At 46.7% G+C, this 27,755-nt stretch overlaps 1 protein-coding gene across 2 annotated transcripts in view; it reads left to right on the top strand.

Moving 5' to 3' along the window:
- Window positions 1–26,237, top strand: part of LOC110482627 (DENN domain-containing protein 2A) — a 56,873-nt gene extending 30,636 nt beyond the window's left edge. For both annotated transcript variants that reach the window (XM_021552024.2, XM_085568190.1), the window contains exons 6-20: window positions 1,427–1,624; window positions 3,521–3,614; window positions 4,896–4,946; window positions 7,845–8,032; window positions 8,728–8,837; window positions 9,048–9,117; window positions 9,737–9,814; window positions 10,334–10,474; window positions 12,753–12,901; window positions 19,983–20,160; window positions 20,911–20,952; window positions 22,280–22,397; window positions 23,567–23,806; window positions 24,640–24,726; window positions 25,521–26,237. In XM_021552024.2, the coding sequence (XP_021407699.2) occupies window positions 1,427–1,624; window positions 3,521–3,614; window positions 4,896–4,946; window positions 7,845–8,032; window positions 8,728–8,837; window positions 9,048–9,117; window positions 9,737–9,814; window positions 10,334–10,474; window positions 12,753–12,901; window positions 19,983–20,160; window positions 20,911–20,952; window positions 22,280–22,397; window positions 23,567–23,806; window positions 24,640–24,726; window positions 25,521–25,552 (1,776 nt within the window). In that variant the 3' untranslated portion in view covers window positions 25,553–26,237. The remainder of the gene's footprint in view (window positions 1–1,426; window positions 1,625–3,520; window positions 3,615–4,895; window positions 4,947–7,844; window positions 8,033–8,727; window positions 8,838–9,047; window positions 9,118–9,736; window positions 9,815–10,333; window positions 10,475–12,752; window positions 12,902–19,982; window positions 20,161–20,910; window positions 20,953–22,279; window positions 22,398–23,566; window positions 23,807–24,639; window positions 24,727–25,520) is intronic.
- The last annotated feature ends 1,518 nt before the right edge of the window (window positions 26,238–27,755 follow it).

Genomic DNA, 27,755 nt, shown 5'->3' with positions numbered 1-27,755 from the left:
TGTTGCTAGTTAGGCCTAGAGCAGCAAGGTGCCATGTGTATGAGTGTTGGGATGAGGCTGATCTCCCTCAGAGAGATTTGCAGTCACCCATGCACCCAGATTTCCCACATGTGCTATGGGAAGGGGCTGCAGTGCTGCACGGGGATGCCTTTCATTAGAGATACTATTCCCAGAAGGAGAGCTGAACAGGAGTCATGTTACTCTACTGTGCTTTGGTGTCTAAAAGCCCTGATCTGCATCAGTCAGAAAAGAAATGCTGCAGCTCTTTTGGCAGCTAATGGGTTTGCAGCTGCAGTATTCATCCTGCTGGAGAGCCTGGCCAGGCTGCAGTGATGAGGAATGGGTCTGGACACTTTCAGGACTCCTATAGATGTAGCAGCTCATATCCCTAGTGCAGAATGAGATTCTTCAGTGCAAAGACTCCTTACAGCCTCATTTTCCACGACTTGTCTGTAGGTGGCAAACGTTTTTGTGACCTGAGCATCTTCTGCCAAATCAACAGACACCTGAGCTTAACTGAGTGGATTAATTGGTGTGACTAATAACTGCTGAGTATGTCTGTAGATGGAGGCAAATGGTGGTGCTGCCTGAGCTGCAGTCGTGGTGCTGCTGTGAATTGCTCAGAACTAGGCTGGATAACTCTCCCCCACACTTCTTTGTGCCATATACATCTTCTGGCAGTGCAGCTACTTTCCCACAAAAGGTGCAATTTACCTTGTCATAACTACTGGGAAGTTCTATAGGAGAAGATAAAAAGTGTTCTTATTGAGCATTTTTCTGGTGAGAAGTGGTTTGCCCCTCTTTATCTGGAGCTTAGCTTTCTACTTCTCTGATGCTATTTTTGGTCAGAGACTTTAGGAGATTTACTCTGCTACTTAAACATCTTCTGTTGTACTCCCACCAAATTTGCTAATGAGTTTAGGAGGAAAGCAGTCTCAGTAATTGTCTAACAGCATCAATTGTACCCTTTGAAATATCTGATTCTGGCTCCTGTCAAAGGCAGCCATACTGACAGTGCTTTTTGCCTGCTCTCACTGCTTCTCTGTTCCTCCTGGCTAGCTGATCCTTATCCCAAATGCCTGTGGTTGGTTGGTTAGTCTTGTCCTGTTTACAATCCCAGCCTCTGGATTACCCAAATCCTGGGAGATTTTTTTTTTTTTCACACTGGAGCAAGGACTTCTTGCCCAACTCCTGAGCTTGTGTTCTGTTCTGGAATGAAAATGGGGTGGTTAAATTGCTGGCCAAGATGTAGCCTGGCAGCTGGATGGGTTTCTTGCATGTGCAGAAATCCATGGGCACTCTCAGGCTGTTTTGACTACTGAGTGCTGTGGCTGCCCCACTGGATTTACTGATATGACAGTGCAAGCAATGGAGTAAAGATACACAAGGTTCTGGTGGTCATTCATTCCTTCTCCTCCATTTCCAGTTGCTTTCCAAACCCATGTTTTTCCGGCAAAACTCAGAGCGGCGGAGTTTCAAGCTGCCAGACATACGGAAACTGAGCCGGGACGGGATTGGGTCACCATCCAAAGTCAGCCCTCCCTCAACCCCCAGCAGTCCAGATGACACCTTCTTCTCCTTGGGAGACGCTCAGAATGGCAAGAGGAGAAGGAAGATTCCCAAGGTAAATCTAGGGCTTTGCCTTTTTTGTTTGGCTTCTTCCAAGCAGAAATGTGAGTGTGAGACCAGGTTTTCTTTAGTTTCCAGTGTGTGGCATCCCTGCAAGTTAGCTGCTATCCTGGCTGTTGACTTGACTTGTGTTTAACCCCCTTTCTGCCTGAAGGAGAAGGCACACAAACATGTCCTTTCAAAGAAGTTTTTTTTCCATCTGAGATTTCATAATAATCAAAAAAAAAAATCATTGTAATTTTGGGATAGAAATTGAAGTATGTCAGAGGGGAAAAAAGCAGGTCACATTTTGCAGAAGATGTACCCATCATACTTCCTTCTGTGCTTCTTGGATGGGACAGTCAGAAATTGTCTGTGTGTTGTGTGTTTGTTTCCTCCTGGAAATCTGTTTTTTTTTGCTCCTTCAGATTGATGTACTGGCTGTTTATAATTTAAGGTGTGACTGTAGATGAGCAATGAACATAATGACAATTGGGTGACAAAAGGACTTGTCTGCAGTTATGAACATTTTCTGCAGCAACATTTCCTATTTCTTACTTGGATACAACACTACTCCATATTAATTTTATTTTCTTTCAGATCTGGCAGGATGTTTATTTCGTCCAAATGAGGTTTGGCAGCAGTCTATCTATTGAATGTTTCAAAAACAAAGCTATAAAAAACACAGTTGCTTATCCTGGTCTTTGCAGGACAAGCAGAGGCAACCAGGGACAGTCTGTGGTGATTTTTTTCCAAACTCACAGTTTGCATTTGGGGAAAAAGGGATGTATTTGTGTATCTTCTTTGTTTCCAGGTTGCCAGATCTGTGTTCATGTTTGCATATCTGATTTTTGAATGCCCTCTCTGTGTGCCTCAGCCTTTCAGGAGTAAGCCAAAGACTGAAAATGTTTAGGGTTTCTTTCCCAGTATGTCTTCACATCTGTACATGGCTTGAGCTCTGTCAGTGTGTTCACACATACTTTTATATCAATTGAAGAGAGGATTCCAAGTATTTATTTACCCCACAGTACCACTGAGCAGCCTTGCAGGGCCAGCCCAGAACTGAGGTTTGCTGTGTCAAGGGCAGCATCACCTGAGGCTTGAGCTGGGCATCTGGGTGAAGGCTGCACTTCCACATCACAGCATCCTGCCTCCCACTTAAATATTTGTGTTCAGAATTGCCTGACCAAGTAGGTGGTGGGCCTGTCTTACCTTGAGCTCACCAGGTGTGTGGAAATTAATAAATTCAGATTCCACATTTCAGTTATTTATGGAATAAATCAGAATGCTGTGTCCATATCCTACCTGGAACCCTGAGAAGGAGCAGATCTGCTCAGGCATGGCTCTGCTGCAATTCCCCTGCCCTGCAGCAATGGACAGGGAGACCAGAGGCACTGAATGAGCCACTAAGCCCAGCTCTGCCCAGCACTGCAATGTTCTCTCTCTTGGTCAGCTGGGACCACAGGGGTTACAGGATTTGTAAAGGAAACCACTGATGTAAAATATTTCAGTATCACTGGCCTCCACCCTTCTCAATTTCTTCAGTTATCCTCCAGCCAGTTTTCTGCTTCCAAACCTGCAGACCAGGACAGGTTGCCAAGGGACCCTCTGGTGCTCCCTGGAGCATGGATCATGGTATGGAGAGATAGACTCTGTGTAGCCAATACATCTGTGGAAGTGCATTAAGGTGGGGCCTTTGATCAGGGTTTGTTACCCTGGGCTCTGCTGGACCAGAGTGAGTGTGGCCACAGGCAGTACAGCGTAGATCCTGGGAATTGTGCCTCCTGCACCATCAAGGGAAAAGTTTTAGTATGGCCAAGATTGGAATAAAGAATGTTTTGCTCTAAATTCTAACTCAGTTTTTTGCCTGGGGAAGAAATTAACCTTGTTTGTTTGTGTGTTTGCTGAGCAGCTAGTGTTGAAAATCAATGCCATTTACGAGGCTCGGAGGGGAAAGAAACGTGTCAAGAGACTGTCACAGTCTACAGAGAGCAATTCAGGGAAAGGTAAGTGAGCTTCAAATCATCGTATATCTAACACTTTCTGAGGATCTGCCACGGACTTTAGACTGCCTTAGTTGTTTATGTGACACTTTGTAGCACTTCTTCCAGTCCAGACTAAGGCTGAGTTGGGGTTTCCACTCTTTTTTTTTTTTTGTAAGATAAGGGCTGTTCCTCTGCCCAAACAACTTTGGTTAAAATGGAAGTTTTCTGTTTTTCTTGCTTCGTTTTCAGTTCATGCTTTGCATGATAACCTTATAGGTCACCCCAAACATGTCCCCTCTTTTTGAAGTTTATTTCTGGAACTTGCTGGAAACTGTGGAGAGGAATGTTCTGTCCAAAAACTCTGATTTGTTGAGATCAAAATATTCTGTGGGAATGTGTCACTTCAGTGAACTGTCCAATGGAAGACAAGAGATTTTGGAACAGCCCTGGTTCTTTCACCATCCCCATAAACAAATAGCCTCAGTTGTGAATCAGGGTTTCTGCAACTAACTGTAGGACCATCTCCATCATAGCAGGATTGAGACTTTCAGCCTCCTACTGTCAATTAACAACTTGCCCAAGGCATTCAGACCCTTCAGAGCAATTACATTTAAGCATCTAATCTCTGTAAAAACTGTCTTACCAACCCAGGATTTTTGTTCCAAAACACTTTAATTTCCAGCAGAAGGTGACTACCTCTATTTGTTTCCCAAATTATTTGTTACTGTTTATCCTATTTCATAAAGCATAGACAGCCACAGGGTGGATGAGTGGGTTTATAGAACTTTCAGGGGAAGCATCCCAGACTTTTTATACCCCTCCCTATAGCATCATTCAGAGAAACAGATCATTGGACCATATAGACCTTGAATCTGATTTAGTCTGATGATTTTGTTTGTTTCTTTCTTTCTTTTCTTGGTTTTACCACATGTCCCAGAAACTACTGCATATTAATGAGTATTTTGCTTTGGTATTGTGCTTATACAAACTTGGGTAAAATACTGTTCTGGCATTTTATTCTTTATGCAACTCTTCTGGCTGTGCACAATTGATTTTGCTGTTGTTGCTGGTTTGGGTGTTTTTTTTTTTTCCTGAATGAATGGGAAGATACCAGTGTTGGTAAGCTGAATATCTGTGGTTATGTGCATCATTGAAAAGAACAAGGCCCTTGGGACCTAAACTGCTTCCCCCTGAAGTTGCCAGGCCCAGCTTTCTCATGCCAGGAATAAAAAATGCACATCTATAAATAGGCTTTCCTTAATTCATCTTCCCCTTTCTTTCTTTTTTTTTTTTTTTTCCTAGTTACAGATGAAAACAGTGAATCAGACAGTGACACTGAAGAGAAGCTGAAAGGTAAGGCAAATGTGTGGAGAGAGCAAATGGCTCCTATTAAACTCTGCTCTGAGCTCATAAGACAAGATCTCTCCTCTGTGTTCTACCTTTGGAGAAGGAACTTGTTTCTGTATGGAACACAGTGAGAAGGCAAAGATCTCAATGCTGCAGGATAAAATCCACGGGCAGAGGGCTACAGGAGCCCAAAACAAACATCTCTTCCAGCTCCCATCAAAGCTCTTTGTTGACTGACTTTCCCAGGAGGAATATTGGACACTGAGGAAATACAGTGGGATTTTTCTAAGTGCAGAGTCAGAAATGTGTGACCAGACTGGCAGAAGCAGTGTTGCATTGCACTGGCTGTCCAAACACCTCACCACATGCTTACTATGGGAGAAAAGCCAGCAGCCAGACTGGCTAGCTGGGAAAACAGAGTCACACTATGTGATTTATTGTTGGTTAAACTCTCCTGTACTGGCTGGGTTGGGATAAAGCATTGCATTTCTTCCTTCACTCTTGTAGGATTATTTGGTGTACGGGTCTCCAAAATACTCTCCTGAAACCTTGTACTGGTAATTAGCCCCTGCACATTCTGGGGATGTTGCTGTTTTTTGGGAATTTGTGTGGCATATTTAAAATTCTGGCAGAGTTACAATGGAAGATGGAAACTCCCTCATATTCCAAAGTTTCCTGACTCACATGCACATCAGGTCTGGATAGCAGGTCAGTTCAGTTCCAAGCTGAAAAGACAGGCATGAGCAGCAGTTGGGCTGTGTGTCAGCCACCATGCATTGTGAGTGGGAGTGCTCATTCTCACCCTCTTCCAGGTTTTTTAGAAGTGAAAGCTCAGGCTGAGTTCCCTCTTGTGAGCACAGCTTCCCACTCAAGAACTACTGATGCTTTTGCTTTCATCTGCATTGACGCTTTTATCTGTATTGCTATGTTAGCAAGAGCAAGCTGAAAATTGCTGCCAGTGCCTACCTTCTGACAGGTTCTAAGGCTAGCCTGGAGACAGGAGAGAGGGTTTGAATCAGGATGGTGCAGAAATTATATTCACAACCCTCCTGAAATGTGAAAATACAGACCATGTTCAGATTTAGCTGAGAAAGGCAGTGTAGATGTGGCCAGGAAGACTTGAACTCTTGTCTGCTGCTGGTTGCCATAGTGAATCACGTGCATCATCCTGTGTTTCTCTGTAACTGCAGATCAGAACTCCCTAGAGAGAGGATGATGGAGATCATATGAAGTCACCTCAAATCCAACAGCACTGGGCTCTGGACAATATCCAAATCCAGACCTGTGTCTGAGTGACTATGCAAGTCTGCATAAGTATGAACAGGTGCTCTGGAACTTGCTGTTTGCTCTAACTGCAACTGTATTCTGCTTTATGCCTTGTTGAAGTGTTGACTTCCCTATTTTTAAATAGGAAAGTGAGATGATTTAGCAGGTCTCTTGTATTTGGGACTTTGTACATTTTGTGTAACACATCAACCACACCAGCCAGGTACCTCTGCATGCGAGTCACTGTACATCATCTGAGACCCAGTGAATCATAAGGCTGCATGTCAGAGCTGGAAGTGCTGACCCTCGAAAAAGAAAAATCTTGGAAGACAAACTTTGCCATGATGACAGCAGTAAAATTCTGGTATCTTTAGAATATAAGCAGTGCAGATCTTGAGCAAGCTTTTCAGAAGCACTCAGATTTCTGTGACACTGCTCCTTTTGAAGTCCCTGGTGAAACAGAAACCACTTCTGAAAGGTTTACAGCCCTAGAGCAAATAACATAGTAGGTGACAAGGAAAAGGACTCTAAGCCTTCTTTTCCAGGCCTTAACTGCCCAGGGTTTGTTACACTTTCTGATTTGAGAGGCGCCTCAATATTGCTTTAAATTACATTGTCTGGAATAGTCCATGAGTGGCACAGACAAAAGATCAACAAGTATATACAATTTCTCAGGAAGTCCTGTGTCCCAAGCAGATATATTATATATTGGAATTCCTATAGTGTCTCTGGGATGGTTGTTTCCATCAAAAAGTTGTATTGCCACCCACCTTCCCAAAAAACAAAGCTGTGAGAATGTGCTGTAGTCTCTACTTGTAGTAAATTCTTTCTTTCTTTTGTATCAGGGATAAGGGAGACACCATGGAGATTTAATTTGGATGCAACTGTAAAACTAAGCAGGGGGGTAGTCTCAAGGAATCTCATCTGGTCTCTTCTCAGCAGGCAACTTTTCATTACTTTCCATGCTGGAATGTTTATTGTCCCATGGCTCATGTGTGTGTTGCAGTTACACATTGCTTGGCAATTTTTCTTGTTTTCCCATTGTCTTGGGTGAACTTGTAGAAGCATGGCACTGAGAGATTAGTTTTAGGCACAGGAAGAACTGGCACGAGCCAGCATTTTTCACTGGCACCTCTTTTCACATGTTTTCTGTTGTTGGCCTACAGCCCAGCCTGTGTGCTGGAGCTGGGAGTTCCCAGCATTACTCAGACTGCAAAGCCCTGGTCTGACCCAGGTGCTGGTCTTGTAAAACCGTGGGGATTGCTGCCCACAGCCTCCTCTAAACAAAGGTGGTCAACCACCTCACTGTGCTGGCTTTGAAAAGTGCATAAATGAGTGCTAGGATGAATGAATGGCTGGACCTTATCTGTTATATCATGTCCTACATGGATCTCAGCTTGGGCTGTAAAAGCTATCCATGGTATCCTGCTGCCAAAGTTCTTCAGGGTGATGGCATAAGATTATGGCCCTTCTCTGTCAGTGCTTATAATGCAGTTTCCAAATGGTTTCCACCTCTTAGTCAGCCACTGAGAAAGCCACTGCAGTGAGGAGATTTCAGGTTTATCCATGGGTCTCTGCAAGGCACTATTGATGCTCTGTGCAGAACCAGACTAAGCCAGGCTTTCTGTGTGTTTCCAGCTCACAGCCAGCGCCTGGTGCACGTGAAGTCGCGGCTGAAGCAAGCCCCGCGGTACCAGACCTTGGAGCAGGACCTGATCGAGTACCAGGAGAGGCAGCTCTTCGAGTACTTCGTCGTGGTGTCGCTGCACAAGAAGCAGGCTGGGGCTGCCTACATCCCTGAGGTCACCCAGCAGTTCCCACTGAAGGTTTGCCTGACTGTCTTGGGCTGTGTGGGGCACTTGGATCCCTGGAGGAGCTGCAGCTTCTCAGTTGACCGCGAGTTGTGTCAGTGACCCTCTGCTGTGTCAGCATTAAGGGAGACTGAAGACAGTGGGAGGGCTTCAATCACTGCCTGAGAATTGTCATGGTATTGCTTACTCCTGAAAGAGCAGCTGATTTAGATCTTTTGCTGCCCTTGACTATGACTTTTATGTAGCTATTCCCTTTCTCCCCCTTTCCTCTTTGAAGAGAACTGATGGCTGGGAGAAGATACATGTTCTGAAAGGGAAGGAATGACTTTTGGTGATAGTCTAGCTCAAAATGGGGAAGGAGGAATGGGAGAAACACAGAGCCAGTGTGACAGAGTGTTTGTAAATGGGATGTGACCAGAGCTCCCCTCAGACTTCAGTTCTCTTGCCCCTTGCTGGAAGGTGTGTTAAAGATTAGAGGCACAATATAGCAGAGGCAGGTGATGCAGAGACAGGGCTTGGTGGAATTGGGGGCACAGAGTTACCTTGAGATATCTAAAGATTAGGTGAGCCAGAATCACAGAAATTTTAATATCTTCCAGGCAGAAGCTTAGCCTCTGTCATCACCTCTTCATTTGTCACAGGAAAAATATTTGAAGTCATTCCATCCCCACATGACTAATTGGAAACATTCCTTCTCTCTATTCTGCTAGCTTGAGCGCTCCTTCAAATTCATGCGTGAGGCAGAAGATCAGTTGAAAGCTATTCCCCAGTTTTGCTTTCCTGATGCAAAGGACTGGGCCCCCATTGATCAATTTGCCAGGTAAATACTGTACATTGTATCCTGACTCATGAGAAACAGATTTCTTTATCAAGCTAATTAAATACAAGAGCTGTTATGGTAGAAGATTGGGCAGAACTCTGAGAGGGGTGTATGGGAAATGCAGAAATACTGGGGGTTTATTGGATTTGCATGTCTGGGACTGGTAATGTGGCTGATGGTATCTTGTCATTCTGATTTCTCCTTCTGCAGTGAGACATTCTCATTTGTCCTGACGGGGGAAGATGGAAGCAGACGATTTGGGTATTGTAGGAGGCTGCTGGTAATTATCCCTGAGTTTTTTTCTTTTCCTAGTGGCGCAGCCGTCTGTGGGGTTGGTGTTACTGGCACCCATTCTGGAAAATGGAAAGCTGCTGCTCTTCTCTTTCAGTGTAGAATGAAAAGAGTGACAACAGAGCAGCTTTGCTCTCTTCTGTTCAGTGCCAAAGTCCCTCTCTGTGTCCCATCCTCCTCTCCAGACATAACTGTGTTGCATTCTCCTTGCACCAGCACTTTACCATGGCCATGGACTGTTGTTTCACCCCTGAAGCTGAAAACAGGGTTTATCCTCTTTAGGTTTGGATACCTATTAAACAGTTGTCTAAACCTGTGCTGGTCCTGAAAGTTCAGAGTTGTCTCTGTAGATCAGTCTGCTCTGCCTTTGTCATTTGATTTAGGTAAACTGGGACCACATGTGGATGTGCCCATTTCTCCTCCCTGTTTCTGGTGTACCAGGCTTTGAGCCAGGTTGTCATCATCACCATACTGTCAAATGCCTGCCAGTTTCTGAGCCAGCCAGTGAGATGCACAACTAAGAGACGAGTCACTCTATCTTTGCAGTAGTCATAACTCTGACATTTCCTTGGTTTTTTGTGTGTGTGTGTTTGTGTTTGTCTTGAAAGCCTAGTGGAAAAGGGAAGCGTCTCCCAGAAGTTTACTGTATTGTGAGTCGCCTTGGATGCTTCAATCTCTTCTCTAAGGTGAGGGGGGAGAAAGAGGGAATTTGTGCTGTAGGTGAAGAGGGGCCTGAGAGTGAAGCCAGCACCTAAATGAATGGGGATCAGGGAAGCCAATAGCTGAAGAAGGGAACTGAAATGGTGTTGGTGAGGCAACCACATGCCAATTCCAGAACCTAGCAAAAGCATTGTGAGTTAATAGTTAATAGTTAATAGGAAAACTAGATTGTCAATTCTTGTCTTCTTCCTTCAGCAGAACTCCCAGAATGCAAGAGAGGTTAAAAGGTGGAGTCCTGGCTTTGAGTGTAGTGGGAAGTTTGCAAATTTTCAGCTTTACAGTGACCCCACTGGAGCTGTGTTTCTCCTGATAAAAGAAATCAAAGGTCTTTAGTTGCACCTTTTGCCTTCTTGCTTTTGATACAAAGCTCCATGTCAATACTGGATTAAGAAGAGGACACAGATAGATACTGGTACACTTAATTCCTGGTGTTATCTCCCTCTTCATGATTTCCATGGTTTTGTGTCTTCATGCCTTTATTTCAGATCTTGGATGAGGTTGAGAAGAGACGGGGCATTTCCCCAGCCCTGGTGCAGCCTCTCATGAGGAGTGTCATGGAAGCACCTTTCCCAGCTCTGGGCAGGACAATTACAGTCAAGAACTTCTTGCCAGGCTCAGGAACAGAGGTAAAGACACTTCCTAGAGACAGGGAAGCAGGTCAGCAAATGGTGCAGGATTAGCAACTGAAAGTTAGGACTGTGGCATAGGATTGGGGATCTTCAAGAAGAGATCATCTATCAACTGTGGGGGGAAGCTGGGGAGTAAAACAGAGGGCCAGAGGGGATGGTATGGAGACTTCAGTGACTCAGAATCAAAATGGAAATCCTATGATAAAAATGAATGTAAGCACACAGCCTAATATAGCAAAAGGATACAGGACGGTGGCCTTGAGGCCAGGAGGCACAGACAGCAGGTCCTGTGCTGCCCATCATATGACCTTGGATCTGCTCAAGGACACCACACTTAACTTCCTAATGACAGGTTTGAACAATACAGAACCTCTGTTTGTGTGGATCAGGTCAAAGAATTCTTGAAACCCCACCAAGCTAATGTTGCAGCCTTTGAGAATGGCATTTTCACAGTGTGGAGGTGAAGCTTTGTGTTGCATCTCACATGATGTGGTGCAAGGACAGCAGAAGGGTTTTAAGAGTGCAGACCTTTAGGGCATGGCATTGAAGGATTGTGGGGGGATGGAGGGAGACAAATTGAAAGTAGTTTTGGCCATACTTGCTCCATGGCATGGTATGCCTTGAATGTGAGAGGGAGGAAAGCGAGCAAGTTGATTAAGTTGTGTCTGTGGGCTTTCAGCAGAGCACTACATGATGACATTCTCCTCAACCCAACTGGAAACAGTCCCAACTAATGACATTATTGCAGAGAACATGCAAAGCTGGTTAAAAATGTGTGCTGGAGGAGCAAAGTCCCAGTGGTGTGCTGTGAGAATGTTGTGGCTGGTTTGTGTCTGGGATTCTGTTCATTAAATATCTGATTGATGGCATAAACTCCACATTTACATGGTACAGCACTGGGATGGGGGCAGACACTTTGGAGAGTAAGGGATTAAAAGTGCCCCACTCCCCTAAATTCAAGAAACACATTGAAGTGTTCAAGAAATGACTGCATGTGGCACTGTGGTCTAGTTGTCATGGTGGTGATCAGCTGGACTCAATGATCTTAGAGATCTTTTCCAGTCTAAATGATTCTGTGATCCTGTAAATGGAAGATCTGGTGTGAAAATCAATATGGACAAGAGCAACATGCTGGGAGGAAGAAAGGAGTAGTCTAATACAACATAAAAGTAACTGAGTGAGCAACAGTACTTCAGAGAAGGATCTGGTGGTACTATGGTCCATAAAGTGAGGAAAAGTAACAGTGTAGTATTATTTAGACAAAATCTTTCATTGTGAAAACAAGTGAATGGATGAATAATAAAGGAAAGCAAATTTTCTGCTTTCCAGTGTTGATGGAATTTTATTTAGAGTATTGTTTTCCAAACCATGCACCCACTAGGAGAAGGCCCTAGAAGGGCAGTTCTGCTTCCTACGTGGTCTAGAAAATAGAGGCAAAGCTTGAGAAAATTGTTTACTTAATATAGAAAACAAAAGACAAAGGAAGACACATGATAACCTTTCAATACACAAGAAGTTTCCTACAGAGAGGAATGTGACCAGTTGTTCCCAGTGTATACTGAGGGTAAGACAACAAGTAATTGAAGTAATTTGCCACTGACGTGCTTCAGCTGCAGGCTTGGTGTTGGTGAGGGTAGTTCAGAACTAGAGTAATTTTCTTGTGCGATTTATGAAATGTGTGGTGTTGGAGGCTTTCAAAAACAATTTCGATAAGCATCTGTCTAAGATAAGGAGTATGAAGTGCTAAGGTGCTATGACAGGCATTATTTAAGCAGATATGAACAAAGAAAAATACCCACAGACTGTTCTTGTCTGTAACTGATATAAAAAATTTACGGTCAGGAGGTTAGGCATCCAGATTCTTGCAGTAAAAAATAAATAAATTGTAACTGTAAAAGTCAGAATGTAGATTTGAAAGGCTCCATGACATTCTGCTGCTTGAATACCAGAAAGACTGAAAACCATTCCTAGCTGGACACAAAATAGTTTTCCTCCTTATGAAGAGATCCCTCTCTTATCAAGAGTCCTCAGTCCAGTGGGACAATCTTGTGGTTGATCTCATGCTGTGCCTATTGGAGTGGACTCTGGATCGTCTTCATCTGGAAGAAGGATTTATGGGAGGCTTTTGGAAGAACTGTGTTTGAGGACTTCCTGCTGTGTGGTGGGTGCTCACCAGCAGTCAGTGAGGGCTGCTAGCTGTGAAAATACCTGCTAGTCCTTGGCACACTCTGGGTGGGCAGCCAGAGCTCACCTGTGCTCTTTTTGTCCCCAACAGGTCATCGAGCTGCGGCGGCCCCTCGACTCCAGGCTGGAGCACGTTGATTTCGAGTCCTTGTTCACCTCCCTCAGCGTGCGGCACCTGAGCCGAGTCTTTGCCTCCTTGCTGCTGGAAAGGAGGGTGATCTTTATTGCAGACAAGCTCAGGTACCCTCTTGCATTTCCCTGAAGAAAATGCTGGCAAGGAAGGGAGGCTGGGAAGGCTGCAGTGACAGACCTCTCTGCTTTGTTCTTTTTCTTCTTCTCTGCCTTTTTCAGCCTCGCAACGATGTGAATAGGGATGTTCTTCCCAGGAATTGGGAACTTAGGCCACAAACCATAATTTCATTTTGCAGCTTGCAAAAAGTGCTGCTTCTCGTCCCCAAGGAGAACCAAATTCCACTTCCTCCAGATAATTTCAGAGCAGATCCCTGGTGCTAAGGAAGTGAAACCCCTCCTTTTGCTCCATCATGCTGCACTGTTCCCTGCTGAGCTGTGCTTGGGTTTGCAGGGATCAAGCCTTGTGCAGAGATCACTGTCCCTTCTGAGTTTTCCCCTGATGTCACAAAATCATCTTGATTTTTCTGCTTGTATTTTCATATTGGTTTCTAAAGACTTCTTTTTTTCCTATGGGGATGAAAGCAAAGGATGCAGCAAAATGGGGAAATGAGGAGGGTAAATGACACAGAGGACTTCCCCATTCTATTTTGAATCTGCTCAATTTGCTCTTTTAAAAATGTATTTGTTTGCTCTCCTAAATTATGAAAATGGGTCCAGGTTTCTTTAAGATCTTTTGCAGCTGGTGGCTGGCAGCTCTCCAGCCCTTGAAGCACTTGAGGATTCAGGGAGGAAAGTTCGCCAAAGCTGGGGAAAGAAAAGCTGCCTGGATGAGTAATGACACTGAGGAGCACGCTCAGGTTTCAGGAGTGTACAATGCCCCTAAGCTGTCTGTTTTCACAACTCCAGGCAGCAGCCTGCAGCTCTGGGACTGAGCACTGGGGCAGAGAATGGAGAGGCCCCTTCTAGAGGAAAATGAAGGGGAAAAATTCATTCTACATTCATCCGGGGCTCTCTGTGGGCAGAGCTCAGGCAGTCTCATCACAGGGATAGAAAGCCTGGGGAGAGGGAAACTGTGGCACTGTCTGCTTGCGGGTTTTGGCATCTGTCTTGGTTCAGAAAGAGGAAAATTTGCCTCTTTATAATCACTGATACATTATTTGTGTAGAGACTTGGTATTCTGGATACTTAAACCACACATTTCATGCAGAGCATTTAGATTTGTATTGAAAGTGAGAGAATTCATCCAAACGCTAGATCTCTATGTAACATGTATGATTTATGGCATAATCTATGATCACAGTCTCTCAAATATTTTTCTCTTCTTCTGTAGGATAAATTTTACATTCTAAGAAAAATTTTAAGGACACATATTGACATTGTAATCTCTACATGAGAGCTGGGTGGTATCAGGAAATGGCAGGGAACTTTTTGGGGGGGCATTGAGACATTGCTTTAGAATGAACATTTGTTTAACAAATCTTTTCCTATCACATCTTTACATGACAGTACAACACTGCATATTCTGAGCATGGGGTGTGGTATCTCTAATTTGAAAGCGCCTTGATGGGTTTTGGTGTTCTTTTCCCACCCCTGCATCTTTTGTCAGGATATCTAGGGTCCTTAGGAATGAATCCAGCTGTACAAGCCTGTAAAGAGAGTGGGAGAGAGCTACAGAATCATAGTTTCTAGAATCTTTAAATATCTCAAACAGCTTTATTTTTTCCTGTGGAAAAGGAATTATCATGTTGAAAAGATCCAGTTTGTTAGACCACAGGGCTCAGATTCAAATATTTACCATAGATTTGCCAGCTCTCTATGAGACTTTTAATATTTAATGTTTCTGAGAAGACCTTGCTCTTAGCAATTTCAGGATAGTCTTTTTGTTTTCCTCTTAAAAAATATGAAGTTTCTTTGGCTTATTTTTGTGGAGCAAAAGCTTGGAAATTATCCCAAAGGACTGTAAACATGTGAAATGAAGAAAACAAAGAAAATGTCCCTCAAAATTAAGTAACTGCTGTATTTTAATCCAGTTCAGTGACTTGAACAGACTGGCGTAATGGGCCTTTCCTAAGGTGAACAGTCTTTTATACTCATAGGTGGACCTTCCATGTTTTGAAAGGTGATGCTTGTCAATGCAGGATCTTCTATTCAAATTATATTTTTCCTGGGACAGGAACACATTGAACTCAGTGAGTATAAAACAGTGTTCACTCTAGGAGTGAAAATGCCAATTTGAGAGGAAAGATAAGAAACACTTTTTGGAAATGGCTGAAGAGAAGGAAAAAAAACTATAAAAGCAGCTATTGGAAACTGCTCAGAGGTTAGGAATGCTATAAATAATCCATCTGAGATGGATTAATGGGAAGAGTGCAGGTGACACAGTGAAAGATGCACAGTAAATTACATTTATCATTAATCTTTGCAGTTCTTCATGTGGATGCTATCAATAATTATCTGTCCATGTTTGAAAAGGTGTGTCTGGGTGTGAGTGACAGAGAAATGGTGTGTACAATTTATTTACATTGTTTAATTGCTATAAAATCAGTCTGTGGGAAAAGAAAGCTGAAAGGTCTCCTGCCAAATACTGCATGAACTGTGAAATGTTTTCAAGCTGAGCCAAAAAATGCATCTAACAAGTGTACAGCAAGTGAAATACTTTGTCTTTTCCATCTTTAGAATGAGCACTGAGTGTTTAAATACCTGTCAATCCATAGCTTGGCAGTGGAAAAGGAAAGTATTTGGTTTATTAGTTTTTGGGTGGGTTTTTTTTCTCTGTCACTATGGATACTGGAGTATACATTGCCTTGCAACCCAGGAAAATGACTTTGTTAAAACTGTGTTGGTCTGTGTAGTCTTCCCCCAGCTTTTGTTCATTGCTGCAATGTTAACTTTAGTCCTGGGGCAGTGGAGACAGTGTCTGCAACATGAGAGCTGCTTTTGTTTCAAAGGGACATCGCCTGGCATGCAGCTCCTGGCACTGCCAAACAACCTTTTAGAAGGCATCTTTCAGCTAAAATCACATGTCACAAGGTACCTCAAGCTGGGCAGTTTTTAATGGCCTGAGCAGGAGATCTTGTGATTCAGAAGGCTTTTTAAAAAGAAAAGCTTGCATGAGTGTAAAATCAAAGAGTCCTTTTTCCAGATCTCAAAAGCTTGCTGTGGATCTGACCAACTCAAGCAATTGCCTCTGTCTCTGCCAGAAACCACAGCTGTATCAACAACACAAAGTGGTCATTGTTATCAAAGGCAGATCTGAAAGAATTAGAGTAGACACTTTAAATGTGGTCATCCCCAGAAAAAGGTAATTAATCATCAGGAGGAACCCTTTACCATGTGCTACAAAAACAAATCTGGGACTGAATATCAGCCTCGCAGGTTTCTCCTTTTTTGTCCTTTTTGCCTTTTTGATTAGGGAGAAGAAGAAACCCAAAGATGAAGTTTGGATATCAGATAATAGTATTGTCTCTTCAGATCATCTTAATACTAATTTCTTCACCTGCACAAACCTACCAGGTTCGTGGGAATCACTGAGGGTCCCCAGAGTGCTGGTGGAACTTGGCATCCTCCTGGTGGGATTTGCAGCACTGCTGTGTGAAGTCATAGGACAATGCTTGGAAGCTCCTGTGCCTGCTGCATGTTGTAAACCAGAACTGTAATCCATCATAAGTAACTCCAGATGTGACACAGTGTCAGAAATCTGAAGGTGTTTGTAAAACAAATCCTACTGTGGCAGAGCTTTTTCTAAAAAATACATATTCAAACTCTTACATATTCAAAGTCTTAAATTGCCAAATGCCAGCATATTTTGAGCAGTTTAGTTAGTGCATGTACCACAGGACTTCCTGGCATTAAACTACAGCAGGATGTTTGATTCAATGGTGTTTTTCAGAATTCATGCAGTATCCTAAACCCAAAGATGGAGTCCGATTTGGAGGCTTTTTATCACATATACTTGCCTTTGGAGTGGAAAGCAACCAGGCTGAACAGCCAGTGTCCCTCTGTAGAGGCTGTTGCAACTTGTCAAGGTGTCTTTTAGAGCAAGTCAAGCTCATCTTGGAGTAAGTTTTCCCAGGAGAGGAAGGGTTTCTGTGTAGCTGCAGCTGTCGTGTTCAGTGTCTGCATTGGCCACCTGTGTTCAAGGTGGCTGCCAAGAAGCAGCAGCTTCACAGGGTGCTGTGTGGTGGGTGTGTGCTGTGTGCTGGGAAGGCCTGTTGTCCAAGCAAACAAGTGTCACAGGTTGCTGCAGTATCATTGTTCTGACCAAGGGTATGCTTACCCAGAGAGATCTGTGTGCCAGTCCCTATCCAAATCAGCCCTCTAGGGAGGGGTCTGAGGGTTCTTGTGTACTCAGTACTTTTTAGCCTCTGTACTATTGATATCTCAGCCTCAACTGCAAGCAACACGCAGCTCAACCATGTTCCCTGCAGAAGGCTGAATGAACCCATGAAAATGTGCTCAGCATCTTGAAAGCATTCTTCAAAGACCAAAGACCTGCAGCATTTTAAAGGTTACTTATGAAACCAAAAGCCTTAGAAAGTGGTGTCTGTGTCCTGTTTGAACGGCTGGACTGAACCTGTGTGGCCTGAGGGTGGCTTCTGACACTTCCCAGAGCACACTGCAGTCACGGCGGCTGCTGGCTGAAGAGTCACACAGATGGCATAAAAGTGATTCATCAAGCTGGATTCTTTTGCAAGGCTCATCAGCCTGGTGTGAATCAGCAGTCCCTTAGTGCTTGTTGCAGTGCCAAATGCAAGAAGAAGAGAGATCTTAGGCTTGAGTCACTCCAGATGGCCATGGTTCTCCTGGGCTCCTGGCAACCTGCAGCTCCCTGAGGCTACTGCAGAGCAAGTCTGACATGTGACAAAGGTACCTCAGTGGTACCTCCTCTGTGTCCATCCCTGAACTGCTCTGCCTACAAGGGAGGCTCACAGACCTCAACCCTACCAGCAGTGTTCCCTGGAAAAGTCTTCCACAGTGAGAAATGTTTGGAAGCAGAGATCACTGGGTTTCACCCTGGAGGCGTTGAGTCATGCACAGATGGAAGGGTGGAAGGGGAAGTTATCTTTACTTCCCACTGCCTGGTGTGTACAATTTCAGACTTAACACAGCTCTGTCTTAGAATTCCACTCGCTGGAGCTCAGCCATCTCTCCTCCCACTCCATCTCTCACGTACCATGTGTACTCGCTGGGACTTGAGAGCTGGGCTGAGGGAAGAACAAGCCACCATAAATATAGTAGGAGACAGCTTGCCATAATATCTCACCATGCCATAAATAACCACGGGCTTCAGCTGCTCACTGTTCCTCTGTGGAGCTACCTGAAATCAGAGATGTTTTCCATAGGTTTTCACATGCTGTCTATAAATTCAGGTCCCATGTTTAGGCAGAAAATTTTGATACACCTTCAAAATAGAGGATTGGTGACAAATGTTAAACTTCTAACACTTCCACATTCACTCTCTGCTCAAAGAAGAGGAACAGTGGGTGGTGATAATGCCCCACTGCTGTGCACAAGTGATGAAAGGTGCAGTTTCTTCAGCTTTCACTATGCTGCTGCTGCTATTACCAGGTCTATTATCAGTCAGAAATTGAGGAGTAGAAAATATGCTCTGCAGTAATGGAGAGGAAGAGAAACCCTTGCTTTTGTATCTGTTAACATGACCTGGAATGTATGAGTAGCACAGCTTTGAAGGGGATAGTTTTTAAAGGATTTCATTAGCTTGGAGTGCACTGCTAAGATGACATTAACTTTTGTTGCAGTTCTTTTCAAGATTAGCTTGTAAGAAAGATACAACAAAAATAATCTACTTTGATATTATTCCCACATTTTTTCTGTTTCTTTTTTTTTTTTATGTTTCTGTTTCTTGCTAGCTCAGTGTTTCTCATTATTTTAATTTTGCTTCTCTCAGATTCATTATCTACCTTCCATTTGTGATAGACACAGCAAGGTATGGGCTAGCTGATGATGGCAGGCACAGCTGGAGAGCAGCACAGAGAGGCAGCCTGGAGGAGTCAATGCAGGGAGGGGGATACATTCACACCTTCCCAAACAACAATGTGGAACTGAAGATTTTTTTCCATTTAAAGCTACCAGTCTGTAACAGAGCCTTTGAAAGGTCTTCCTCTTTTTACAAAGTATGCCTTTAGAAAAGACAGTCCTCTGGGAGTGAAGGGAAAGGAAACTGTCCCCAGTTTGTGAAGAGACTTCCCTACCTGTCCTACAGTTCCCTACCTGTCTCAGTCTCAGTAAAATTTTCAGGTTAAGCAGATTGCAGCTTCTCCCCTGGGATCTCCTCATCTCCAAAGAGTGTCATGTGTTTAACAATGTTTGTTGCCTGATTACTTCATACTGTCAGACTGATGTCCCAGCAACTACAATTTTGTTCTTCCAACCTGAGCTTACGTGGTGGAAGCCAGCCAGCTGTCCCCCAGCCACACTGCTCTGCTCAGCATGCCCTAGTGCACAGGGATGCATATCCACCAAACTTAACTGGAGTAGAGAGGGAAAGCAGGCTTCACTTTTCAGAGCAAGCTCAAGTCCACACTCATCAAACCCCTTCCCTCTCAAGTCAGCAATAAACCCAGCTTGTTGAATGTAAATTCTCCCATGGAGTCTAATGGGAGCCAGCTGGGCATCCTTCTTTATCCATGTGACTTCTCCATGCTGTACCAGACTCCTTCCTCTCCCTCCTCTCCTTTCCTGGATGCTGGTAAAACCAAATGACGTTATATATACAGGATTTATAGCAGCTAGCCTTCCCCCTCTCTTGACACGTAAAAATGCTTCCAGACCCAGAAGAGATTAATAACTGGTGCCCTCTGGCGAGCTCTGCCATGGCTAACTGGCTGTCCTGCCTGACTCCTGCCAGAGAGCTGTGGGAGAATGAACTCATTTCTCTTAGGAGAGGCGGTGGCATAGAAGATGCAGTGTTTGTCTGATATTTTCATTCAGGACACTGGAGCAGCAGATCTCCGATTCATTGCAACCCATCTCTTGTCACAGGAGCGTGGGCTGGGGTCATCTTTCAGAAGTCATTGCTTCTGAAGCTGAAAAATGGGGTCAGAAATATGGGAAAGCCCCCAGTAATTAGCGAGATCTGTCAGGAACTTGATTTCTAGGAGGCACCCCTCATTCCCTGACTGACCAGGGACAGTTGTGTTTTGACCCTTGGTTGTGTTTTGTCTTCTAGCACTCTCTCCAAGTGCTGCCACGCCACGGTGGCCCTCCTGTACCCCTTCACCTGGCAGCACACCTACATCCCCGTGCTGCCGCCGTCCATGATCGACATCGTGTGCTCGCCCACGCCCTTCCTCATCGGCCTGCTCTCCAGCTCCCTGCCCCGCCTGAAGGAGCTGCCCGTGGAGGAGGTGAGTCCTGCACCCACACCGTGCTGTCCTCCAGGCTGTTCCCCGTGGGCTAAGCTGTGTTCTGGCAGCTGGCAGCGCCAGGGAGCAGAGCTCTCATCCTCTGGCTGCCGTGAGTGTAGGGTAAGGGCAGAGGTGGATGTTCCCCCAGGCAGACAAAGGTCTGTGCTCTGCCTTGGCCATAGCTTGGGAGGCACGGGGCTGGAATCTCCCACTGTGGGGCTGCTGTGGGTAGGAGGAGGTTTTATTTCAGTTTGTACTGGTTTCTGCATGGTGCTGTCATGCCAATCCTGTCAGTCCTAAGTGTGATTGCTACAGCCTGGCCAGGACAGCTGCCCCTCAGGTTAACACAGATAGCAATAAATAATTAAAAATTGGATTCCTGAGGTACAAGGGTGAGCACAGCAAGGCTGAACGTGCTGAGAGAGGGATTTCCCTCCCTGCCTGCCCTGAGAGAGCAGTGCAGCACACAGGGAGAAAGGAGGAAGCTCTGACCCTGCTGGGTGGTGAGGAGCAGTGGGCCAGGCCTGGAGCACAGCTCCTGCTGTCCAAGCTGAGCTGTGGTTTGCAGTGGCATCCCCTGAAAGCCACAGCACGGGCTGTGCTCCTGGGTCATGCTAGGTGCCTCCTCCAGCTGCAGTGGATGGTAGGAGGAGCAGACAAGTGTTTCCTCCAGAGCAGTTACAGATTAAGATAAACTCTGATGGTGGAAATAATTACTTTCCCTTTTGATTCTTGCTCTTTCATTCTTAGGTCCTCGTCGTTGACCTTGTAAATAATCGGTTTCTGAGACAGGTGAGCAGAGCTAATTCACATCCTTTTCTCCCCTTTTTCCTCCATAACTTAGCTCCATCTGTGTTTGCTGACCTGCCTGGCTGGATGGATCACTTTCTCCCCACTCAAAAATCAAGGCAGACTTGCAGTCGGCAGGATTATAGGGATTGCTGTATATATATTTAACATCAGTATCCCAAACCACAGCTGTTGAGGACTATATCATTGGGAATTATCTCTTTCTCCTTTTTTTTTAGAGGGGAAAATGGTGGCACTTAGACACTATGGGTCCTTAGGTGTCACCCTGAAAGGCAGAGGACAGAGCTGGAAAGCTTTGGCTCAGCACTGTCTGTTGGGGAGCAGTGTGGGTCCTTCTAGACTGTGTCTGTCAGTCCAGCTCCCATCACATACTCTGCCCTGAGTGGGAAGGCAGGCTTGATGGTTTTTTGAAATCCTTACTGCCTCAGGAGCTTGTGGTTCCTCACTGCAATCCTTGCACTGGATGGGTCAGAGGCAGGAAGGTGGTACCTGGGAGCCTGTGTGTTGCCCTGCAGGCAAGATTGCCTGCTGATTTTCACTTCCCTTTGTTGTGGAGAGGAGGAGTGGGAAGGGGAGGAGGAAGGGAAGAGGATAAATGAGCAAGCATAGTCCTGACCCAGGAGGCTCTTTTCCCCCCGGAGCTCTTTGGCAGGCGCTGAGCAGGGCTGGCAGCGTGGGTCTCTGCCGGGGCTCAGCCCCATGACTCAGATGGGATGATCGCTCCTCCTGCTGCACGGAGCAGCGTGTGGGCGAAGGCCAAGCCCTCCCACCATCCTCGCTTGCCAGCTGCCTTAGCTCTGGGGTAATGCTTTACCTTGCACCTCTCTTCTGAAGGCTTCAGCTGAATCAGCCAGGGCTGGTAGCAGGTCTGCACAGTCACTGGCAGTTCCTTGGCTCCGATGCTCCCTGGGAATTCCTTATGCCTGTGTAAGAGGTTTGGTGCCTGAGCAGAGGCTCTGTTCACCTGGCCACGTGCCAGCATTGTTCACACACCTCCTCTCTGTGGCCGGGCCAGTGCTCATGGGCAGATGGTGAGGCCACTGGTGAGCCCTGCCCAGTAGCCTCTCGGGTCAGACATGTAAAATTCTTCCAGGATAGGGGAATATTTAGGAAAAGACACCCCCTTTCTCCTTCCTCTTGTTCTTCTTGATAGTACTGCGCAGGGTGGTGCTGGGAATGTGCCAAACATATTACGCCTTCTCCCTCTCCTCATGGTTCATTTCTAGCGCTCCCCCTGCTGTGCTGGAGACAGGGTGGGAGAGGTTTTTGTCCTAGCCCCAGTCGCTGAGGAGGTGGCTCTTTCTTACAGATGGAAGATGAGGACTCCATCCTGCCCCGCAAGCTGCAGGCTGCACTAGAGCACATTTTGGAGCAGAGGAATGAGCTGGCAAGTGACAAGGAGGAGGGCCCTGTCAATGGCAAGCAGGGTAAAGCACAGTGCCTTTCAGCTTAAAACCATGTCTTTTCCTGCCCCTTTCTTATCTGTCGCTTCTTAGAGGAGAGCTAGGCTTGTGCTGAATTTAACACCACAGGTATTGGAGGTAGATCATGATTTTGTTTAAGCTATATGAAGTATTCCAGTGCACAGGGGACAGTTCTCTGTGTGAAGAACAATAGTACTTATCTCTTCGCAGCTCTGGCCATGCTTCCCTTGCAATTCCAGTGAGCCCCTGTACTCCTTTTCAGAGGGGTTTCATTCATTCCACTCTGCTGCTGGCCATGAGTGATGCAGGCTACTCCAGGGGACAGCCACCTGCAGAGCTGCAGACTCGGCGATGGCTATGTGGCTTATGGTGACTGGGCTGGGACAGCTCTCTTGGGGGACAGTATGGACATCTCCTTGGTGCAGAGGAGCCTGGAGAATGTGCTGGTTTTGGCTAGGACAGAGTTAATTTTCTCCATAGCTGGTATGGGGCTGTGTTTTGGACTTGTGCTGGAAATGGTGTTGATAATACAGGGATGTTTTAGCTGTTGCTGAGCAGAGCTCATACTGAGCCAACACCTTTCTGCCCCTCATCCCACCCCACCAGTGAGTGGGCTGAGGGTGCACAAGGAGTGGGGAGGGGACAGAGCCAGCTGACCCCAAATAACCAAAGGGTTGTTCCACATGGAGTCATGCTCAGCATATAAAGCTGCAGGAAGGAGGAGGAAATGGGGAGACATTTGAAAATAGGGCATTTTGTCTTCCCAAGGCATGCATACTGGAGCCCGATTTTTCTGGGAAGGGCTGAACACCTGCCTGACTATGGGAGCTACTGAATAAATCAATTATTTTGCTTTGCTTGCATGCACAGTTTTAGATTCATCCATTAAACTCTCTTTATCTTAGCCCATAAGTTTTCTCACTTTTACTCTTCTGATTCTCTCCCCCATCCCACTAGAGAAAAGTGAGCACCAAAATAAAGCTTGGTGTCTTTCAAAGTAGTACCAATTTGGTCTACTTCCATGACAAGCACTTCCTAGGACTCTCTCTCTCTTAAGCAGCCTTTTCTTCTCAGGCTGGATCTGAAAAAAGCCAGGGAATTTTTACCCAGAGATATTCCTAGCACATTCTTACAGCACTGTCCTGACTACTGCCTCTTTATTTTTTCCTTAGAAACCAGCCCTTTGAACGAGGTGGTGTCCGAGGCCTTTGTCCGTTTCTTTGTGGAGATTGTGGGCCACTATTCCCTCTTCCTGACCCCCACGGAGCGAGAGGAGCGGACCCTGCAGCGTGAGGCTTTCCGCAAATCCGTCTCTTCCAAGAGCCTGCGCCGCTTCCTGGAGGTCTTCATGGAGACACAGATGTTTGGGGGCTTCATTCAGGAGCAGGAGCTGCGGAAGCAGGGGGTCAGAGGTGAGGGGCTCCAACTGGGCTCTGCTGTGCTGGAAGCTGCTGTTGCTCCTACAGGAGCAAGGAGATGCTCCACAGCCACCACCTCCATCCCCAGTTCCTTGGCTGGAGGCTGCAGTGTCTGTGCAGGAACACCAGAAGGGAAATCTGCTGGTTTCTTGATGGGGTTGGGATTGCAGGCATCTTTAACTCTTGCAGTATCCTCCACATGTGCCTCTTCCATTCCACGCTGAATTCCACTGCTGCAATGACATTTATTCTCACAGTCCCTCATGTCCTCTTCTTATGTCTAGAGGAAAAATGGGCTGGATTGGTCATGGTTCTTTTGTCTAGTAGGAAGCTTGATGCTCATCTGCTTCCCAGAGCTGTGACTTCAGTTTCACTCCTGTTATCCTGCAGTCCCAAGGGCTCTATTGGCAGCTGAGATTTCTTATCCTTGCTGCTACTGGTGCTGGCTTAGCAGCTTCCTGATGAGCATTAGTAAGCAGGGGATGCTTGAATAGGTGGCTGAGTAAAAGAGATAAATTCTGCATGATGATTCCCCAGATGATGTCACTCCCTGGGCTTAGCTGCCTTCCTAGCAGAATGAAGGGAGGTACATTCTGTACCCGGAGTGAGGTAAAGCAGCTTAGTCACCCTTGCAGTGGGGAGGGAGGGGATAGAATAAAGCTTCTGTGCCAAATCTGGCCTCAGCTGATGGAGGAGGTGGGGTGAGTTGTTCTCTCTCCTGTGCAGTAATATGTCAGTAAGCTGAGACAGTACACTTTCAGGTGGGCATTCTTACTTGGATTTATAGAGAGACAGCATAAAAGCTGTTGATTTCTGTCTTTCTGCAGGTCTGTTTGAGGTACGGGCTCAGGAGTACCTGGAAACACTTCCCAGTGGGGAGCAGAGTGGAGTCAATAGGTTCCTGAAAGGCCTAGGTAAGGAACCAGCAAAACCCTTGGCTTTCCAAGGGCTGGGCTTCTTGTTGCCTTCAGTTGGGCAGCACAGTACCTGCCCAAGGGTGACAGGGCCAGTGACTATGTGTGGCATCCAGTGCCTGGCCATGTATCCATGTGCCGGCACGCTGTTGGCTCTGGCTCTGGTCAGTCACTGTCTAGAGGCTGATGGAGAACCAAAGACTGGGCTATGAGCTGTATCTGTGTCTTCTAAAGGAGACAGGTGGATATGAGGAGGCAGTGGAGCAGCCAGTGACTTGGGGATGGTGGATGCAGTCTTTATGGGGGGATTGACAGAGTTTTCATTGCCTTCAGGTTTGCCTTTAGGGATCAGCAGTGGGAACTGCCCAGGGGCATTCTAAGATTGAATCTATTTTCCATTCTAAGGGGAGCTAGCCAAGAGCTCCAGACTGAGGTTAGAAGTCATTTGACATGGTGGCCGAGTTTGATCTGGTGTTAAGATCACATTGCTGGTCCTCTTCTCTGTTCTTGGCCATTTAAGAGCAGCAGTGCCTGAGGAGCTGGTTTGCCCTGGACAAATGGGCTCTGGAGGGTGTGCCTGGGAGCTTTCGGGGTCCCAGCCTGCAGCACTGCTCCCAGGGAATGGGCAGAGCTCTGCAGGCCCCTGCTTCCAGCATTGCAGAGCAGCTGCCTGTGGACAAGGAGCCGGGGTGGCAGCAGGGCCAGTACATACTGCACAGGACAGAGGTGGTGGGAAATGACACTTGTTTGCCTGTTTCTGTGGGGAGTCAATTTTCTTTTCTCTGTCTCTTCAGGCAGCAAAATGAAATTCCTCCACAAAAAGTAAGAGTGAAGCACATCCTCACGCCACAGAAGAGAATGGCTTTACCACTTAGCAGCAATAAATCAGACTCATCAACCATTCCCACTGAGCCTGCTCCCAGGAGCCAGCAGCCTTGGGCACGCTGGCCACGGCCGGGACGCGCTGCACGCGGCGTGGTGCTGCAGGAGATGGGATGGCTGCGGGGCTGCCGGGACAGGCTTCTGGATGTCTACAGTAGCAAGCACTGGACCAAGCACTCCCTCTGACCTCTGCACTAGCATGTTGCAGGCATCCCAGCGGATTGGATCTCTTAGCTAGTCAATTCTTTATTTGGTTGTATTTTTCTATTTATATTGAGGTTAGAACAGTTATTAACCGATGACTCTTGCCCTGCCTCCTCTCTGCCTGGTGCTGCAGGAGGCCAAAGCGGGGCTCCCGTGGGACTGAGCAGGCAAACAGGGCATGGAGGGGAAGAACAGAGATGTATGAAAGTAGATCTCTGCAAAGCAAGGACACTGAGGGCTGCAGGGATAATGTGGACTGACCAGGAGGAGCTTCCAAGCAAGGGAAAAGGGTGAGGGGGAACCACTAAACCTACTGAGGACTTGGTGAGCCAGCCAGCTCCCTGGGTGGCTGTACCAGGGAGTCTTGGCACGAGGAGAGGCCTTTCCTCATGCAGTGTAATTAAAAGCGAGTTGTGTAAAAAGCACATGGATCCATGGTGTTTTCGTGGAAAGGGATGAGCTGTGTCTTCCCACCATCCCAACTAGCGCCAAGCATGAGCCAGAGAGGACATCAAGCAGCTGGACCCTTGACCTGGCCAGGCCCTCAGCTTCCCTGTGAGTCTCAGAGGCCGGGTGGTCTCGATCCCTCACCTGGCAGCTTGCCAGGAGAGCCCAAGGTGGAGCTCACCTGCGGGATCTTGTCTGGGAGACCTGTTTCCCAAAGCTCAGGTGGGCTCTCCTCTGCTGTCATGGATGCTGCTGCTGGGAAGCACAGTAGGGAACAGGCAAGGGCAGAGTGTCTGCTGCTGCCTTCTGTGCTCCTGCCTGGGCAGGAGGTGGGGCCTCCTGCTCCCCTCTCCTCTGCCTGCGGTGTCCTCCTTCAGTGAGGAGGTGTCAGGGGAGTTGAGTGGAGGTTGAGGCAGGGTTGAGGGCTTTTTTCCAGCTGGTGTGAAGGCTGTTGCACTTGTACTGCTTGGGAGGGCAAGAGCACCTGGAGCATCCTTGAGTCTGCTCTTTGGAGGAGAGTCTCTTTGCCAGCTGCTGTGGGGTTGCAGAGTGAAAGCTGCATATGGATACCTTTGCTGCAGCTGTGCTATGCTGGACTGCACAGGACTCCCAGAGGCTTTGAAAATGATCCTTGTGCTTCTGTGGTTCATGGGCCTTGCCAGGTGAGAGAACCTTTCCGACCAGCAGTGGCGTTCAGAGGACCTCACCTGCACCCCACACCAGAGCAGAGCAGTGCGTCCAGTGCTGCTCTGTGAAGCTTTTGAAGCCATGTAACCAGGTAGGTTGGGCAGGTGGGTGGCCCTGCTTGAGCAGGGGCATGGCCCAGGTGACCCCCAAAGGTCCCTTCCCACCTCAGCCTCTCTGTGGTGAGCACAGTAGGTGCTGGACAGCCACAGTGTCATACCAGGCAGGAGGCAGGCAGACAGCACCTGCAGCTCTGCCCCCCAGCTTCTGTGTGGAGACAGAGGAAGCAGCAATAGAGGGGCTCAGAGAAACCAGCAGGATTTACTCCCCATCCCCACCCAGGGTCAGGCTCCCTCAGAGGTGACCAGGTGGAGGGTGGTGGGGCTGCCCCGTGGGTGTGCACAAAATTGGTGCCACTTCAGAGTCACAAGAGGTGGTGGTGGCTCATTGAATGGAACTGCAGTGGGGTTCGAGGGGCATCAAATGCTGTGCTTTGGTTCTCATTTTAGAAGGAGTTTTTAATGAAAACATGAAGCTTTGCAAAGCTGGGGTCACCCCCACACGTGTAAAGGTGGCCAGGATGCCTGCAAAGCTCTGTGGGATGCTAAATAAAGCTGATCTGTGGCTCGGCTCCAGCCTTCAGAAGTAGGTCTCCTACATGGTCCCACACTGCCAAGCCTGCTCCTGGGGGACTCCACATTCCTCTTCTTAAGTGATGTGGGACTTGGCTTTCCTTGGCAGGAGCTGTGGTAAGGAGCAGGGAGGGATCCCAGGCTGCCCAACGCTTAGCTCAGCTTGAATTGGTATGCAAG

The sequence above is a fragment of the Lonchura striata genome, chromosome 1A, assembly GCF_050655825.1.
Source record: "Lonchura striata isolate lonStrDom1 chromosome 1A, ASM5065582v1, whole genome shotgun sequence".
Classification (NCBI taxonomy): domain Eukaryota; kingdom Metazoa; phylum Chordata; class Aves; order Passeriformes; family Estrildidae; genus Lonchura; species Lonchura striata.
This window is presented reverse-complemented; position numbering and strand designations above follow the sequence as displayed.